We start from the raw sequence: 12,981 nt of genomic DNA, 5'->3' as shown, positions 1-12,981 counted from the left end.
TGAGTCAAAGGTTGCTTTAAAGAACTGTTGTGCCATGCTAAAACAGATGAACCTGATTTATGTGTTCTTAACATTATTGTGCGATTTTAATTTTAGTGTTTTTCCTCTGTAGGAAAAGTTTGGGTGTGGTTTTTGTTTGTTGGTTTGCTTGTTTTTTGTTAAATCATACCTCAAGGATTTTGAATGACCAAGGCTTTCTTTGAATGACCTTTATCCTTGGCCTTCCTGTAATTTCATTTGGTGTGCTTAAGTAGCTTATTCTGTCTCTGTCTCCTGGGGTGGAAATTCATGATGTCATCAAGTTCTTGTGAGGTAGACTCCATTATTGTGGTGAGGTGTTATGATATGGTGATAAGCACTACAGAAATGCCTGCATTTTGTACGTGTCTGCATATATAATATTTCATTATCTATCATCACACTAATTTATTTAGCGATGATGTTTTTCTAACATTACCACCATAGTAAGTACCATGAAGCAGTCTGGAAGTAGACATCATCATTTTTTGGCACATTTATAAATGGAATAGTAATACACTTCATGGAGCACTGGATCTCCTACTGCATCCTAATGGTGAAAAGATACCTGCTGAGACATGAAATGCTGGAAGGCATTGTTCTGTGAGCACTGTCTCTCTCCCATATCTTCAGACATGCCACATCACAGTCCTTCTTGAGGCTGTCCTTTAAATTCCAGCACAACTTAGATTTTTTGTTTCAATAAATATTCCAATGCTTTGTGGCAACTCTTCCCTGTTTTCACATCATAGGTGACAAGGTGGTAAAGATTTTTAAAACCTCCAGCAAATTTTGTGAAGTATTTATTTTTGCAAAATGAAACTCTTGGTTTGCTCTGTTTCCTTTTAGAGTGAGATTTGTAGCCCTGCTGTCTAGGTCTTTTAGTATATTTATAGCCTTTTAAATACAAATGCCATTTGGGGGCCTTTTGACATTCTTTTGCCTATACATGTGTAAATAATTGACCATTGTGTGTAAGTAATTGCACATGCAAATAGGTACCCATCCAATGTTGGGTATTTATAATCAAATTCACAATTCAAAATATGAACAATTTTATTTTGAATATCAAAGAATTGTAGCAGATTATTATTAATATCATATTTATTATATTGCATGTTCACAAGAAACTTAATACATATATATATCTGTATATGTTTGCGGAAAATAAATTATGCTTTTAAAATTTCGCAGTAGTTGTTCACTCAGGAATTGCTGCATTTCTGCATGAGAGCTGAGCATTTTTCAACAGAAGCAGAACTATCTTATACTTCAAAATGTAGGTCATTGTGTTGGTAAAATGTAGGTCAGAGTGCAGGGGAAGAGGACAGCATGCAAACTCCTCCACATGCATCTTTAAGCTTATCCCTGTTTTGAAGGCAAAGAGGCTTACCTACCTGTTCAAGCAAGAGAAGCTTTTCCTTTTACTAAAATTAACGCAGGTATTCTTGCTGCTGGCATCTTGGCTTAGCTGTAAGCTCTGTGTGCATCCCCACTTGAGACCTGTGCTTGTGAAAGACCTTCTGACTCCTGCTTCTTTAGCTGCCAGCCACTCGTATCATAGCTGAGGTGATACCTTCTTTCCTATGGAGAGGAGAGAAGAGTCATGTACGTCACCAGCATCTGCCTAAAGAAAAGCCTCATCTTTCCAAAGGCACTCTACCCAACTCTCAGCATAGAGCTATCTAATATACCTGCAAGTTCAGCTGGTATCAACATTTTAATGGGAGCAGGGGTAAGAACAGTGACCCCTCATAAAAGATTTAGCAGCACCATTCAAAGTGCCCTTTCAATAATAACCGTAGAAAAATGAGGGACATTTGACTGTGGGTACTGAAAACTCAGACGTTGAAGGATTTTGCTGCAATTGACAAGTGTTTTTAAAATCCACTCGGTCTAGAAGTTTGCTATAAAAGAGTTTAGGTTTTCATTTCTATTTATTTATTTATTAAATTTATTTCTTTATTTATTGTGTGTGTGTGTGTAATGTGAGGTGTGAAGTATTATAGATGTATTAAATTAACCATGTCTTTACTGAATATTCAAAAAAAAAACAACAACACTTTTATTGCTTGAGTATACACCAGTCACTGCAAACTGAAACATTATTTATATCATACATGAAAATATTTAAACAGTTATTATATTTATTGCAAAATCTGTCATTTTAACATATTTTAATACTCAAAAGCCTTGAAATAGTCAAAAGGGAGATGGAAAATCCTGTACAATTCTTAGTGTATGTTTCTTTGAAAAATGGGTAATCGTGTGTGAATATTTTATTTTAACCCTTACCAATCTGAACAAAATAACACATTTGCAAAAATCAAATCAACCGAACTGGGAATGAACAGGACAAATAACAGTAGTGCTTTAGTGTTTTTGTCATGTGTAAGAATTATCAGTCTGTTTTTATTATTATTATTATTGTTTTGTTTGCCTGTTTGTTTTTGTTTTTACCTTTAAGATCTTTGTCATACCAAAGTTATATGCAAAGTTTTGACCAAATACTTGCTTCACCTGCATGCAGACAAGATATTCATAAATTTTCATCATTCATCACTGTAAGGGTTGTTCAGAGTACTTACTGGATGGACAGGAAGAATGATATATTTAAGGGTTACAATCAGGCTGTAAGTGATTTAAAAAGAAGACAGTTTTTCTCCCCAAATTCTGCTTCTATTAAATATGATGTTTTTAAAGTCTCTGGAGAAGAAACAATTATAAAAAATGGTCTAAAGATACTAAGCTGCATGGAATTCAATTTACTTGTCCAGAAACATCTAAAGGATGCTCCCAAATGTCTGTTTTTAAGTTTACTGAAACCACTGAAGTGTCTACAGTTTATAATATTAAGTCAGGCTTCTGTCATATTGCTTATAATGCCATGTATGGTGGGGGGAAGCTAACCCTACTTTTGACCTGTGGGTAGACACGTACACACGTTTTTTCATTGCTAAGCAACAACAGATGGAAAACACATACAACTGTAATTTGGCTGCATATGCCTTTGATTCATCCTCCCTTAACTTTGGGAACCTATCTCAAGTGCCTGAATACAAGTCTCTTTTCCCCGGGCTCCTCCAGTGGTGGAGAGAGATGCCTGCAGGAGAGCGTTTGAGCCCCACAGAACTGCACTGCCCTCTCTGTGGGCTGCAGTGCTTCAGTTAGGTTGTTCAAGTTGGGTGGGAAGCTGGTCCAATGTGGTGGCGAGTTTCATGAGTGAAAATTATTGAAAATGTAAACTTGCAAGGATGCCTCAAAATATTTGCCAGGGTTGGGAATGACCAGCATAAGTTTTATAATAGAAGCTTATAAAGTCATGGATAATATGAAAGAGCTGAAAAGAGCATGATTGCTCTGTCTATTCCCATATGAGAACTGTAGTCTCAAATGGAAATGACAGGGAGGCAAGTACAAAACAAGAGAGAGGAGATGCGTCTTTATACAGACAGCACAATAAAACTGTGGTGCTTTCTGCCACAGGACGTTGTAGCTATAAAAGTTTGCAAAGTCCAAAGAACAATCAAAAAATACTTTGGTGACTTTAAAAAAGAACTTATGAGTTGTGGCTCAAGAAGCTGCTGAGGAGGAGAGGAGAGTTGACTAGAAATTATGCTGTGTTATTGCCTTCATCATGTACTCACCCTTAGCATGTGCTGCTGATCAGTGCTCCTTAGGGTCAGACTGATAGCTGACCTAACAAAAGCTAAGAGGCCTCCTGAGAAAAGAAGCTAAATAAAAAGGAACAGGGAAGAAATGAAATGACTACAGAAGTCAACGAGTGAAAAAGGAGGGGGCTCTCATTCACTGTTAGAGACAGGCTGCAAGGCAAGGTGGACTTTGAATCTGGCCTGAAAAAGACAGATTGATGTTCATGTGGATGCCCCAATGTCAGGTTTTTTAGAATTAAATTATGTGTAACATTTAAAGTCTTGACAATAGTATATATATGCATGTGTGTGGGTGTACCAGGAGGAAATCTATGAAATATTCAGCTCCAAAGCTTAGAATCAGAAATCAGCCATTAAAAATAATATTTTTTTTATTTATTCCATGGTACTTTGGCAAGCTTTAAAAATGAAACAGTTGGCTGGGAACTGCAAATGATAATACATATCCAAAAATATTTTAGACAAAAAAAAAATCTGTTCTAAGAATGTGAATATCTTTTGTGTTACAGGTCTCTGGCCAGCTGAAGAAGTACTGGCTTACTACTGCCTAAAGCACAATGAAATATTCAGGTACAGAGTTGAACATAAAAAGATATTTTCCAATCTATTAGTTTTATTGTATCTGCATGGTAAAGATTGCTATGATTTAAACCTTCAGATTAAATTTAAAATGTTCAAGGTGAAAGCATGTTGCTCTTAACAAAGAATTCTGAGCTGCCTTTGGGTACTAATATTGCACAGCAAGCTTTCTGCTATATGTCAAAGACTTTTGATTTCCACTCAAGGCGTTTTATTTCACTTTGATTTTTGGGAAACAAAAGTGAAGCTCCAATCGATCAGTACTGATTGTGAAGGTCAGGAAAAATAAAAGACATTCTTTAAACTGACATCTGTTGCAAAAGGAAGAAAAATATTGCCTGATAGAGTACATAATAATCCCTGCATACAGTGATGGAGGAAGTGATGGAGGAATTTGCACCTGTATTTAAGCTTTATGAAACATGTTGAGACATACTGCACTTGTATGTTTTTTTGTTTGTTTGTTTTTGGCTTTTTGTTTGTTTTTTTGTTTGTTTGTTTGTTTGTTTTTGGTTGGTTGGTTGGTTGGTTTTCCCCACATATTTTCTAAACTCGTAGAAGACGGGTATCAAGCATCCAATAGGAATGCTGAAAGATAAAATCTATCCTGCATCCTGTCTCCTCCCCCTTGAGTATACAAAGCCTTGCGCTTGGAAATCCTTGAAGTTTCATTGTCCAGGTGGATGAGTGGGGCATAAGAAAAACTGTAGCAACACTCCATTTGCAGGTATAAATTCTGTTCTGAGCAAAGCTACAATGCTAATACCAAGTAAATCACCCTGGAGTATAAAAAAGCCCCTCTCTCTGTGTACATATGGTGTTGGGAGAATAAGGAAGACCAAGGAGCTTCAATCTGTTAGCTGCTGCCCCTTGCACCAAACCTGAGCCAATTCCTGCAGTTTGCTGACTCCTATCTGAATCCAAAGGCTTAGTGCTAAAGCATACCCTGGTCTATACAGCCTTATTTCTACTCCAGCAGCCACATGAATGAAGCACACCCCATCAGAAGAGCCAGCTAAGGCACCTCTTTACTTCACTTCTGCTGCTATATTAACTATCCCATTAGTGCTTTACCATCCCAGCACACATAGCAGCTTATACACTCTACTTGCCTTCAGAGGCTCCTTGCAGGAAAACTCCTGGTGGTTGTCGCTAAAGTGTCTTTGGGTATCCAGACCTGGTTACTCAGAGATGGTGATCAAACTTCCATGGAGGAAATGGGCAGTTTCACCTCCTGAGTCCTCAGGATTCTGCCCCCTTAACAGCACACCCAGAACAGTGTTTCTTATTTTAATTCTCATTGATAAATGTCACTAAATATTGCCAGCATAGGAACGTTGCACTAGAATAAATGATTTATGTGTGTAAATATACGTGTCTGTGTGTATATGTATACATACAGTCACACATATATTACATACATACATATTTGGTTCAAAATGCACCAGAAATCCCACACTGGATACTTTCTGTGTTTATTTTGATAAATGTGACAGTGCCTCCTAAGTACTGTAATATAACCTTATGTACCTAAATAAAAAAATGCATAAAGTATGGTTAGGAAAAATCAAAATTTATGTGAGGAGAAACTTAGAATCATTCTATTATAAACCACAAGCTGCAGATTTCCCACAATCTGTTTTGAATTCTCATTGGGTTTAGATACAGCTTGTTCCTCCAAACTACCTTCTCCTCATTTCCATTAAATAGGACAAATAAACTTTCTGTAAAGGAAATTTGCAGTCTTAGGAAAGTAAATCTATACTACCCAGACAGTGAGCATTATTATATTGTCATACAGCCTAGCCCAGTGGCCTCAGTACACTGAATGTACACTGAAGTGGCATCTGAGATGCCCAGCGTAGGGTAAGTGGTGAAGTAATACTTTCTCACAGAAGTAGTTTTAAAAACATTGGTGTTTTAGGTCAGAAAAAAGGTGCAACAAAAAATCTGCTTAGCTGAAATTCCACTTTCTGCCTGTCAGAAATATTTCAATGGAAATGCTTCTGGCAGCTGCATCAGTTGCCATAGGTTTAGCTCTAAAGCCGCTGTGCTCTCGAACTGAGGCTCTGCCTTGCCCTAAATGCTGCTTCACGCGGTTTTCGGCGCTCGGTCAGCATCCCTCCCTCCTCCCCTCCTGGGGCAGGCGGTGGCTGTGGAGAACATTCTTTATGGCTCCCCCTGCAAGCCCCTGTCCGGCACACTCTCTGCACCAAATTATATTTCACTTGCACGTCTTAAGAACCATGCTCTGAGCTAAAAGCAACATTTTAAACCAGGTATTCAACCCTACAGTTGGGCTCAGTTTAGACTCTTGACACTAACTTCATTTAGTTTTCTGTGGCTTAACTGCTTGCAGTTCCCATCATCGTTCATAACAGTATTGTTTGTAGGTCACTTTCAGTTTTAAGTGCTAATTGAAGGATCGGATTTCTTCATGGGTAATTGTTTTGTGGTATATATTGTGTTTTAGAATTTCCCTTTTTTAATATCAAAAGGCTTTCAGTCATAACTATATAGAGTGATATATAAATAATATTAATTTCTCCATTTACTTCTCTAACTGTTTTTGCAAGAATGAATGTGGATTAACATTGTTATCCTTTCCTAACAATTATCTTTCGCTACTCTAGCTAGTTTAGTTCTAAAAGACAGAGCCATTGACAAGGGAAAAAAGGGAACCTTCTCAGATTTTTCAGCTCAGCGGTGGTAATGTTGCACTGAACACTAATGAGGGAACCCCCACTGATTTGCCTGCTTTGTGACTTTTCTATTTCATAATTATTTTTAAAACGCAAAACGACATGAGGTAGCCTAGTCATGTCTCTACAACTTCCTGGTAGCTCCGTTCTTACTGCAGATGGCAATTTGTTCTTGTAACATATATGTCTCTCTGACCATTTTCATCTAATTTGTATGGGTTCTACCATTTCCTTTCTCTCTTTCAGGGACCTTGCTGTGTGTGAGCTAGGGGGTGGCATGACATGCTTGGCTGGGCTCATGGTAGGTCTTTTCTCAATTCCAACCCCATTCAGAGGAAGAAACAAAAGGAAAAATGTTCCAGTGCCTCCAACTGCTGGGTCAGAGAACTGTCAACAGCCTCAGCTGCGGTCAAGCTGCAGAGTCTTGAGAGACCTTCTAGATTGACTTGCTTTCGTATCATATTGATTTTATGGTTGCCTCGATGAGCAGAAACATTTTACCTCTGTGTAGTCAATATCTCTTGTTGTGACATTCCAGGCCACGTACAGTCTGTCTTTCATTGCCATAGCTGAAGCATTTTTTTTTTCAGATTATAGTCCCATTTGCTAAGATACAGGAATAGCCTGGCGAATCACAGTTGGAGCACCATGATATAGCTGCTAATGTTTTGCCTGCATTATTACACCAACAAACATGATCCAGAGCTCTCGGTAATTAGATTCTTTTGAATTAGATTGGCCATTCAGGAGAGTCGTTCACCATTCTCTGGGTTCTGAGTCATGTATTCAGGAGATATTATGTAGCAGTGCAGTGCATTAGACAAGTTTTTATGTCTCTACAAATAAAAGCATATTGTTACACTGATTGGCATTTGACAAACCTGTCGCTCTTATACAATGTGTCGAGGTTACAGCCCAATGTGCGAGCATGTCAAAGCTCACAAAAAAATTACCCTTACAAAGCCATCTGCCTGCAATGCAAAGTTATATGAAGGGCATCAGGCAGTCAGACAGAAGCAAGCTGAAAGGCAGAGTGACAGCCTTGTATGATGGCTCTACTAGATAAACAGAAGCCCGCAAATGAAAGCCTCTCAGAATACCATCATCCGCTGTCACAATGCAATTACGGAACAGAATGATAGCAAGATAGAGGCTCCCGCAAATGGAATGATAAAAGTATTGACTGATTTGATTGAATGATTAAAATAATGCAGACATAAAATGAAAAAAGATTGAAGATTGTTACAGAGAAATAGGTGAGGAAGCATGATACTGAAGGCTTGTCACTCCTGTCTTCACTTCCACACAGACAAGCATATTTGCTCATTGTTTGCTGTGCTCTTTTTTTCAGGTTGCTATTTCTGCAGATGTCAAAGAAGTTCTGTTAACTGATGGAAATGAAAAGGCCATCAAAAGTATCCTTATTCAGATAGAAAACTGGTTTGTTGTGTTCATTCCTTTTTACTGGCTGAGTAACAATCAATATAAAGACAGACGGCATGGGGTATATTAAGAAAAAGTCCCCACATAAGTAATTAAAAAATAGATATAAAATGTTTTGAACAGAACTGCAGCTTCCCTCATAATAAATTCCACATTTTCTTCTTTAGTTAAAAATATACATGTCGGTATAGAGCAAGTACAGTAGTAAATATTTGCCTTATGGTTGAGTGCTGAAAGATTCCTTGTGTGTAAGCTGCACATTACAGGAGGTATAGCAGTGAATCAAATCATTAGCTCCCCTTCCCATAGTCATTTTGCAAAAGAAACTAGGTTTGTGGGTGTGGTTTCTTTCTTTCTTTCTTTCTTTTTTTTTTTTTTTTTGCTTTCAGATATTCACCTCTTAAAAATGCATAGTATTTGTATACTGTCATAGTATATTTTGAAATGCATAGTTTCATTATTGCTACAAAGTTATAACTGCCTACCAATTATCCATTTAGTGTGCTTAAACAATTAGCAATTTAACATTATTTCTCTTGATGAAAGAAAGATTACAAAACTCCTCTGTCCCTTGTAAAAAGTATTTTACTATATTTCTTATATTATTTTAGTAGAATAAATTGCTATTATGCCCTTCTAGTATGAACACACAGTTCAGAAAATTGAACTGTACTTTGGCTAAGCGAGAAAATGAGTGAGCATAATTTGTGGCCACATTAAATATCAGCACAGAACAAGAACAGATATATATAGGGAATATTAATAGCCCTTAGAAACTGAGAGGGAAAAAATGGAAGGTATCTATTTGCTTTTGTTCCTTGGTAATATTTCCATTTGCATGTTAAGCCAGCCTAGTTTTTCATGTTTTGGCCCCTACATCATCAAAATTGTTTAGATTTTATTTTGTTTGTTTGTTTGTTTGTTTTTGTCTTGTTTTGTTTTGTTTTTGTTTTTGTTTTTTTAATGAATTTGAAAGCTAACATAATGAGTACTTAAGGAAAAAAAAAGTTAAAGAATGTTGTGGATTAGGAAAATGGCAATTGCTTATGACTGTTTAATCAAGAGACATAGCAGTGAAATGGTGCATTATTATGTTTGCTACTACCTCCAAACAGTCAGAGGTAACACAGACAACTATAATTGCTTATACTTTCACAAATTCATGGAAAAAAATAGCCAAACATATCTTTTAAATCTTGAAGGAGTCTTGATGAAAGCTTCCTCTCACTTGAAAATACAAGTTCTCAGTTGTGTTCCAAGGATTCTTATTTTGCTAAAATATAGCTGATTATGCTCATGGGCTGAGGAGGAAGTACTGATTATTCAGTGCATTTTATGCAGTATCTTCTCTCCCAGTCTTTCTTATATGTCATTATGAAGATAAAAAATGTAGAAGAAAAGTGTTTCAAAACTAGCTTAACAAAACAAACAGATATTTTATGAAAATATCTGTTATTTAACAAAAGGTCATTTTAACCACAGAAAGCTTCATGTAAGCTCAGTAATCAAGTCTGCACATACCTTGCGTAGCAGATTCCACAAACATACCTGAACTTTTTTTGTGATTTAGACGTCTTCCATGGTAAAGAAAATCAGTGAGCACTAGAAATATTCAGCCAGTCTTTGGAAATAAACTAGTTAAAGTACTTTAATTCCTGAAAAAAATATGTTAATATATTCTAATTAGCACACCTTAGTTTTCCACAATATGTTGTAAAATATTTTTTATTTCTGAAAGTCTTGCAAGAAGTCTTCATCTGTATTCACTCAGTGAATCCCTTTCAGAGGAGTGATTGGTGGAAGGCTCTAACAGGAATTTATTTTTCTTTTTTAACATTTGGTGCTCTGAAGGCTCAGCATTCAAAGTGCTTTTATTGTGTTGGATTTTACAATGGGCTTAATATTAGCAGGGTGCCAAAGTGCAGCAGACTAAGAACTTTACAGTGTAGGTGGAATGTATTCTTAAAAGCACACATAATAAATTTTATGTGTTTTATGGACTTCAATAGTAATTTTATGATCTGTTTAATGGTAATTTCTTTTGCATTCTTTTGTATAGTGACCAGCTAGAACAGAAGTTTAGGCTAAATTTAGGTCTGTTTCAGTCACACCAGACTCACAGGAATCAGTAAGAATTTCTTTGTGTAATTGGAAAGGGTGTTTGGCTTCAAGTGGCATACACCACACATGATGCATTTCTGCTAATTTTTATTATTGCTGGTGATATTTTTTAATTGTTTAGTGTACCAAATTAAATTACTGTAGGATAAAATACTGTTTTCTTGTCTAGATGCTGCTTTTCAGGAACATTGAATGCTTAGTATTGTGATTTTTATGTAGGTATTATACATTAAAATAATCTTGTTTAAAAATTACTGTTTACATCTTCCCTTTAAATTTCTTAGGAAGCTTAAATTACATGCCAGTCATACTATAATATCCAAAAATTACTTTCCAAAAAGTAAAAGTGGTTGTCAACAAAAAAGAAAAAAATCACTGTCAGAAGCCAGGAAATCACCAAGCAAGCCTGCTAATTATTCTTAATGGGCAAGATGAGCACATTAAGAAACAAATGAATACATCAGTGAAATGTAATTGAAAATCGACCTGGCAATAGTGCATTGCATCTGAGAATCTGCCTTTGTATTATCATCATCATCATAATTATTGTTGTTTTTGTTGTTGTTATCGCTATTCAGTGAGCGTAACAGCCTTGCTTTGTGAAGTCTCAAGCTTTTGAGGATTTGATTTTTCTTTTAGTTTTTGACATTTTTCACATTATTCTTCATTTCATACTGGCACGTGAAGTATTGACTATGTATGTTGTGAATATGTTTATTAGGATATGTTATTGAAATATTAAAAGCTAAAACAATTGATGAACATGTTAATTTAAAATCTTTGTTGTGATTTTAACCACTTCACTGTGAAATACATAGCTATATTTTATATTAATCAGTGCTCTTATGTATGGGGTTTATGGAGGTTTTTAAGTGGATATTATTCTTTAAGTTACTAATCCATTTAAAAGATTTCATTCTAATGCACTCCTTTTGCTTATCAGACAGATTTTAATCAATTAACAGATCATTCATATTGCAAAATCAATTAAACAAAGATGGATGGTCTTGTTTCATTGAAAACTTTATTGTTGACTTACTATGTTTTATCTAAGTTCCTTCATGATCATTTGAATGAAAATAGTATTAAAAAAGAAAAATGTAGATATTTACATTGACTATTAAAGATTTATGTACGCAAAATTATCACATTCACTCCTCTTTGAAATTTTGGGTGGTATTCATCTGGATACAAATTTTCCAGGTTAGGCCATTTCTACAACAAATTCAGCCACGAACATCAACACCTATTTCTCTAGAACACTGGAAGCATCTATACTCAGACACTTCCAAATCCAAGGATGCGGTTCATTTTTACTAAAAAATTGTCTCCTATTTCAGGAAGTCTTGTACCTTCTGCCTTAGCTCTGTTTCACACCATGCAATAGTGACTTGAACTGCTGTCTGAAAGCATCAATAACACAAAACATTGTTGCAGTGCACTATAATGGCCATTAAAATATAGTATATGGATCTTTCAACAGTCCTGGGAAATTTAGGTTAGAAAGGGCATGTTCATCCAGAATGCCTGAAGACATGGGCTTATAAATTATTTTAAAAAGCTAATGTTAACATGGTTACAACAATTATTAATAATTTTGCCCAGTTATATAATTTAAGTGTAGTGTAGCTAATTTCTCAACACTGCTTCTTCTGCTTGTACTATACAACATCATGCTTTGCTCATGGAATTACCTATGCCTTCTTTCTGCTTCACAAGTATTGGCCGTTTCTTACTACTTGCCAATGCATATTTTGGAAAAGATTTTAAAAGCATATCCAAAGTACAGAGATTTGTTTAAAGCACTTCTCTGTCATTCCGTTTCTACTCTTCGGCTTCACAAAATATCAGTTGTCTTTTCTTTCACATTGTTTGGTTAGAGGCTTTTCTAAAATAACTTATCTTAAACAGTCAACAGTGTTAGGAAGGCCCATTATGAGATTTCAGCAAAGCAAATAAAAAGATACATTAGTCATTTTTTAAATTAGCCTGACATTAGTGTTCATTTTTCTTAGAAGAGCACTTGCAAAAAAGAATTTGACATATTTCCTATACCCTAAATAAGAATGAATGATCTTTGACATCTTTACGAAATTTGTCCCTCTACGATAATTTTTGATATCTGAGAGTGAACTGTTCAAACACGTTCGTACTGGATGCCACTTAATGTTTTCATAGTTCTTTAGTTACTTGCTACATCCCTTCTTTCCAATGGCTACCCAGAAATGATTGGTTATGAAGGTTATCTTTCCAAGTATCAATTACTGGGCACAGCTCCCTTTGAAACTTTTCACTAACAGCCCTTACTTTGGCCTGCCTATGTGGCTACCTAAATTTATGACCTGATCTTCCAAACTGAAAGAAGCTGAGACATGAAGCTGAGGCACTGCTGCCAGTGCCTGTGGTGAAGAAAAGGCATTTATAACTTTGTACTGTCCTTTATG

The 12,981-nt window shown here is 35.9% G+C and overlaps 1 protein-coding gene across 1 annotated transcript in view; it reads left to right on the top strand.

Annotated features, from left to right (window-relative positions):
• Positions 1 to 12,981, top strand: part of CAMKMT (calmodulin-lysine N-methyltransferase) — a 220,732-nt gene that overhangs the window by 172,101 nt on the left and 35,650 nt on the right. The window contains exons 4-6 of the mRNA XM_032184412.1: positions 4,202 to 4,262; positions 7,220 to 7,274; positions 8,325 to 8,388. Coding sequence (XP_032040303.1) covers positions 4,202 to 4,262; positions 7,220 to 7,274; positions 8,325 to 8,388 — 180 coding nt within the window. The remainder of the gene's footprint in view (positions 1 to 4,201; positions 4,263 to 7,219; positions 7,275 to 8,324; positions 8,389 to 12,981) is intronic.

Source organism: Aythya fuligula, chromosome 3 (assembly GCF_009819795.1).
Source record: "Aythya fuligula isolate bAytFul2 chromosome 3, bAytFul2.pri, whole genome shotgun sequence".
NCBI classification, from domain to species: domain Eukaryota; kingdom Metazoa; phylum Chordata; class Aves; order Anseriformes; family Anatidae; genus Aythya; species Aythya fuligula.
The sequence above is the reverse complement of the archived record's forward strand: the minus strand, read 5'-3'. Positions and strand labels throughout refer to the sequence as shown.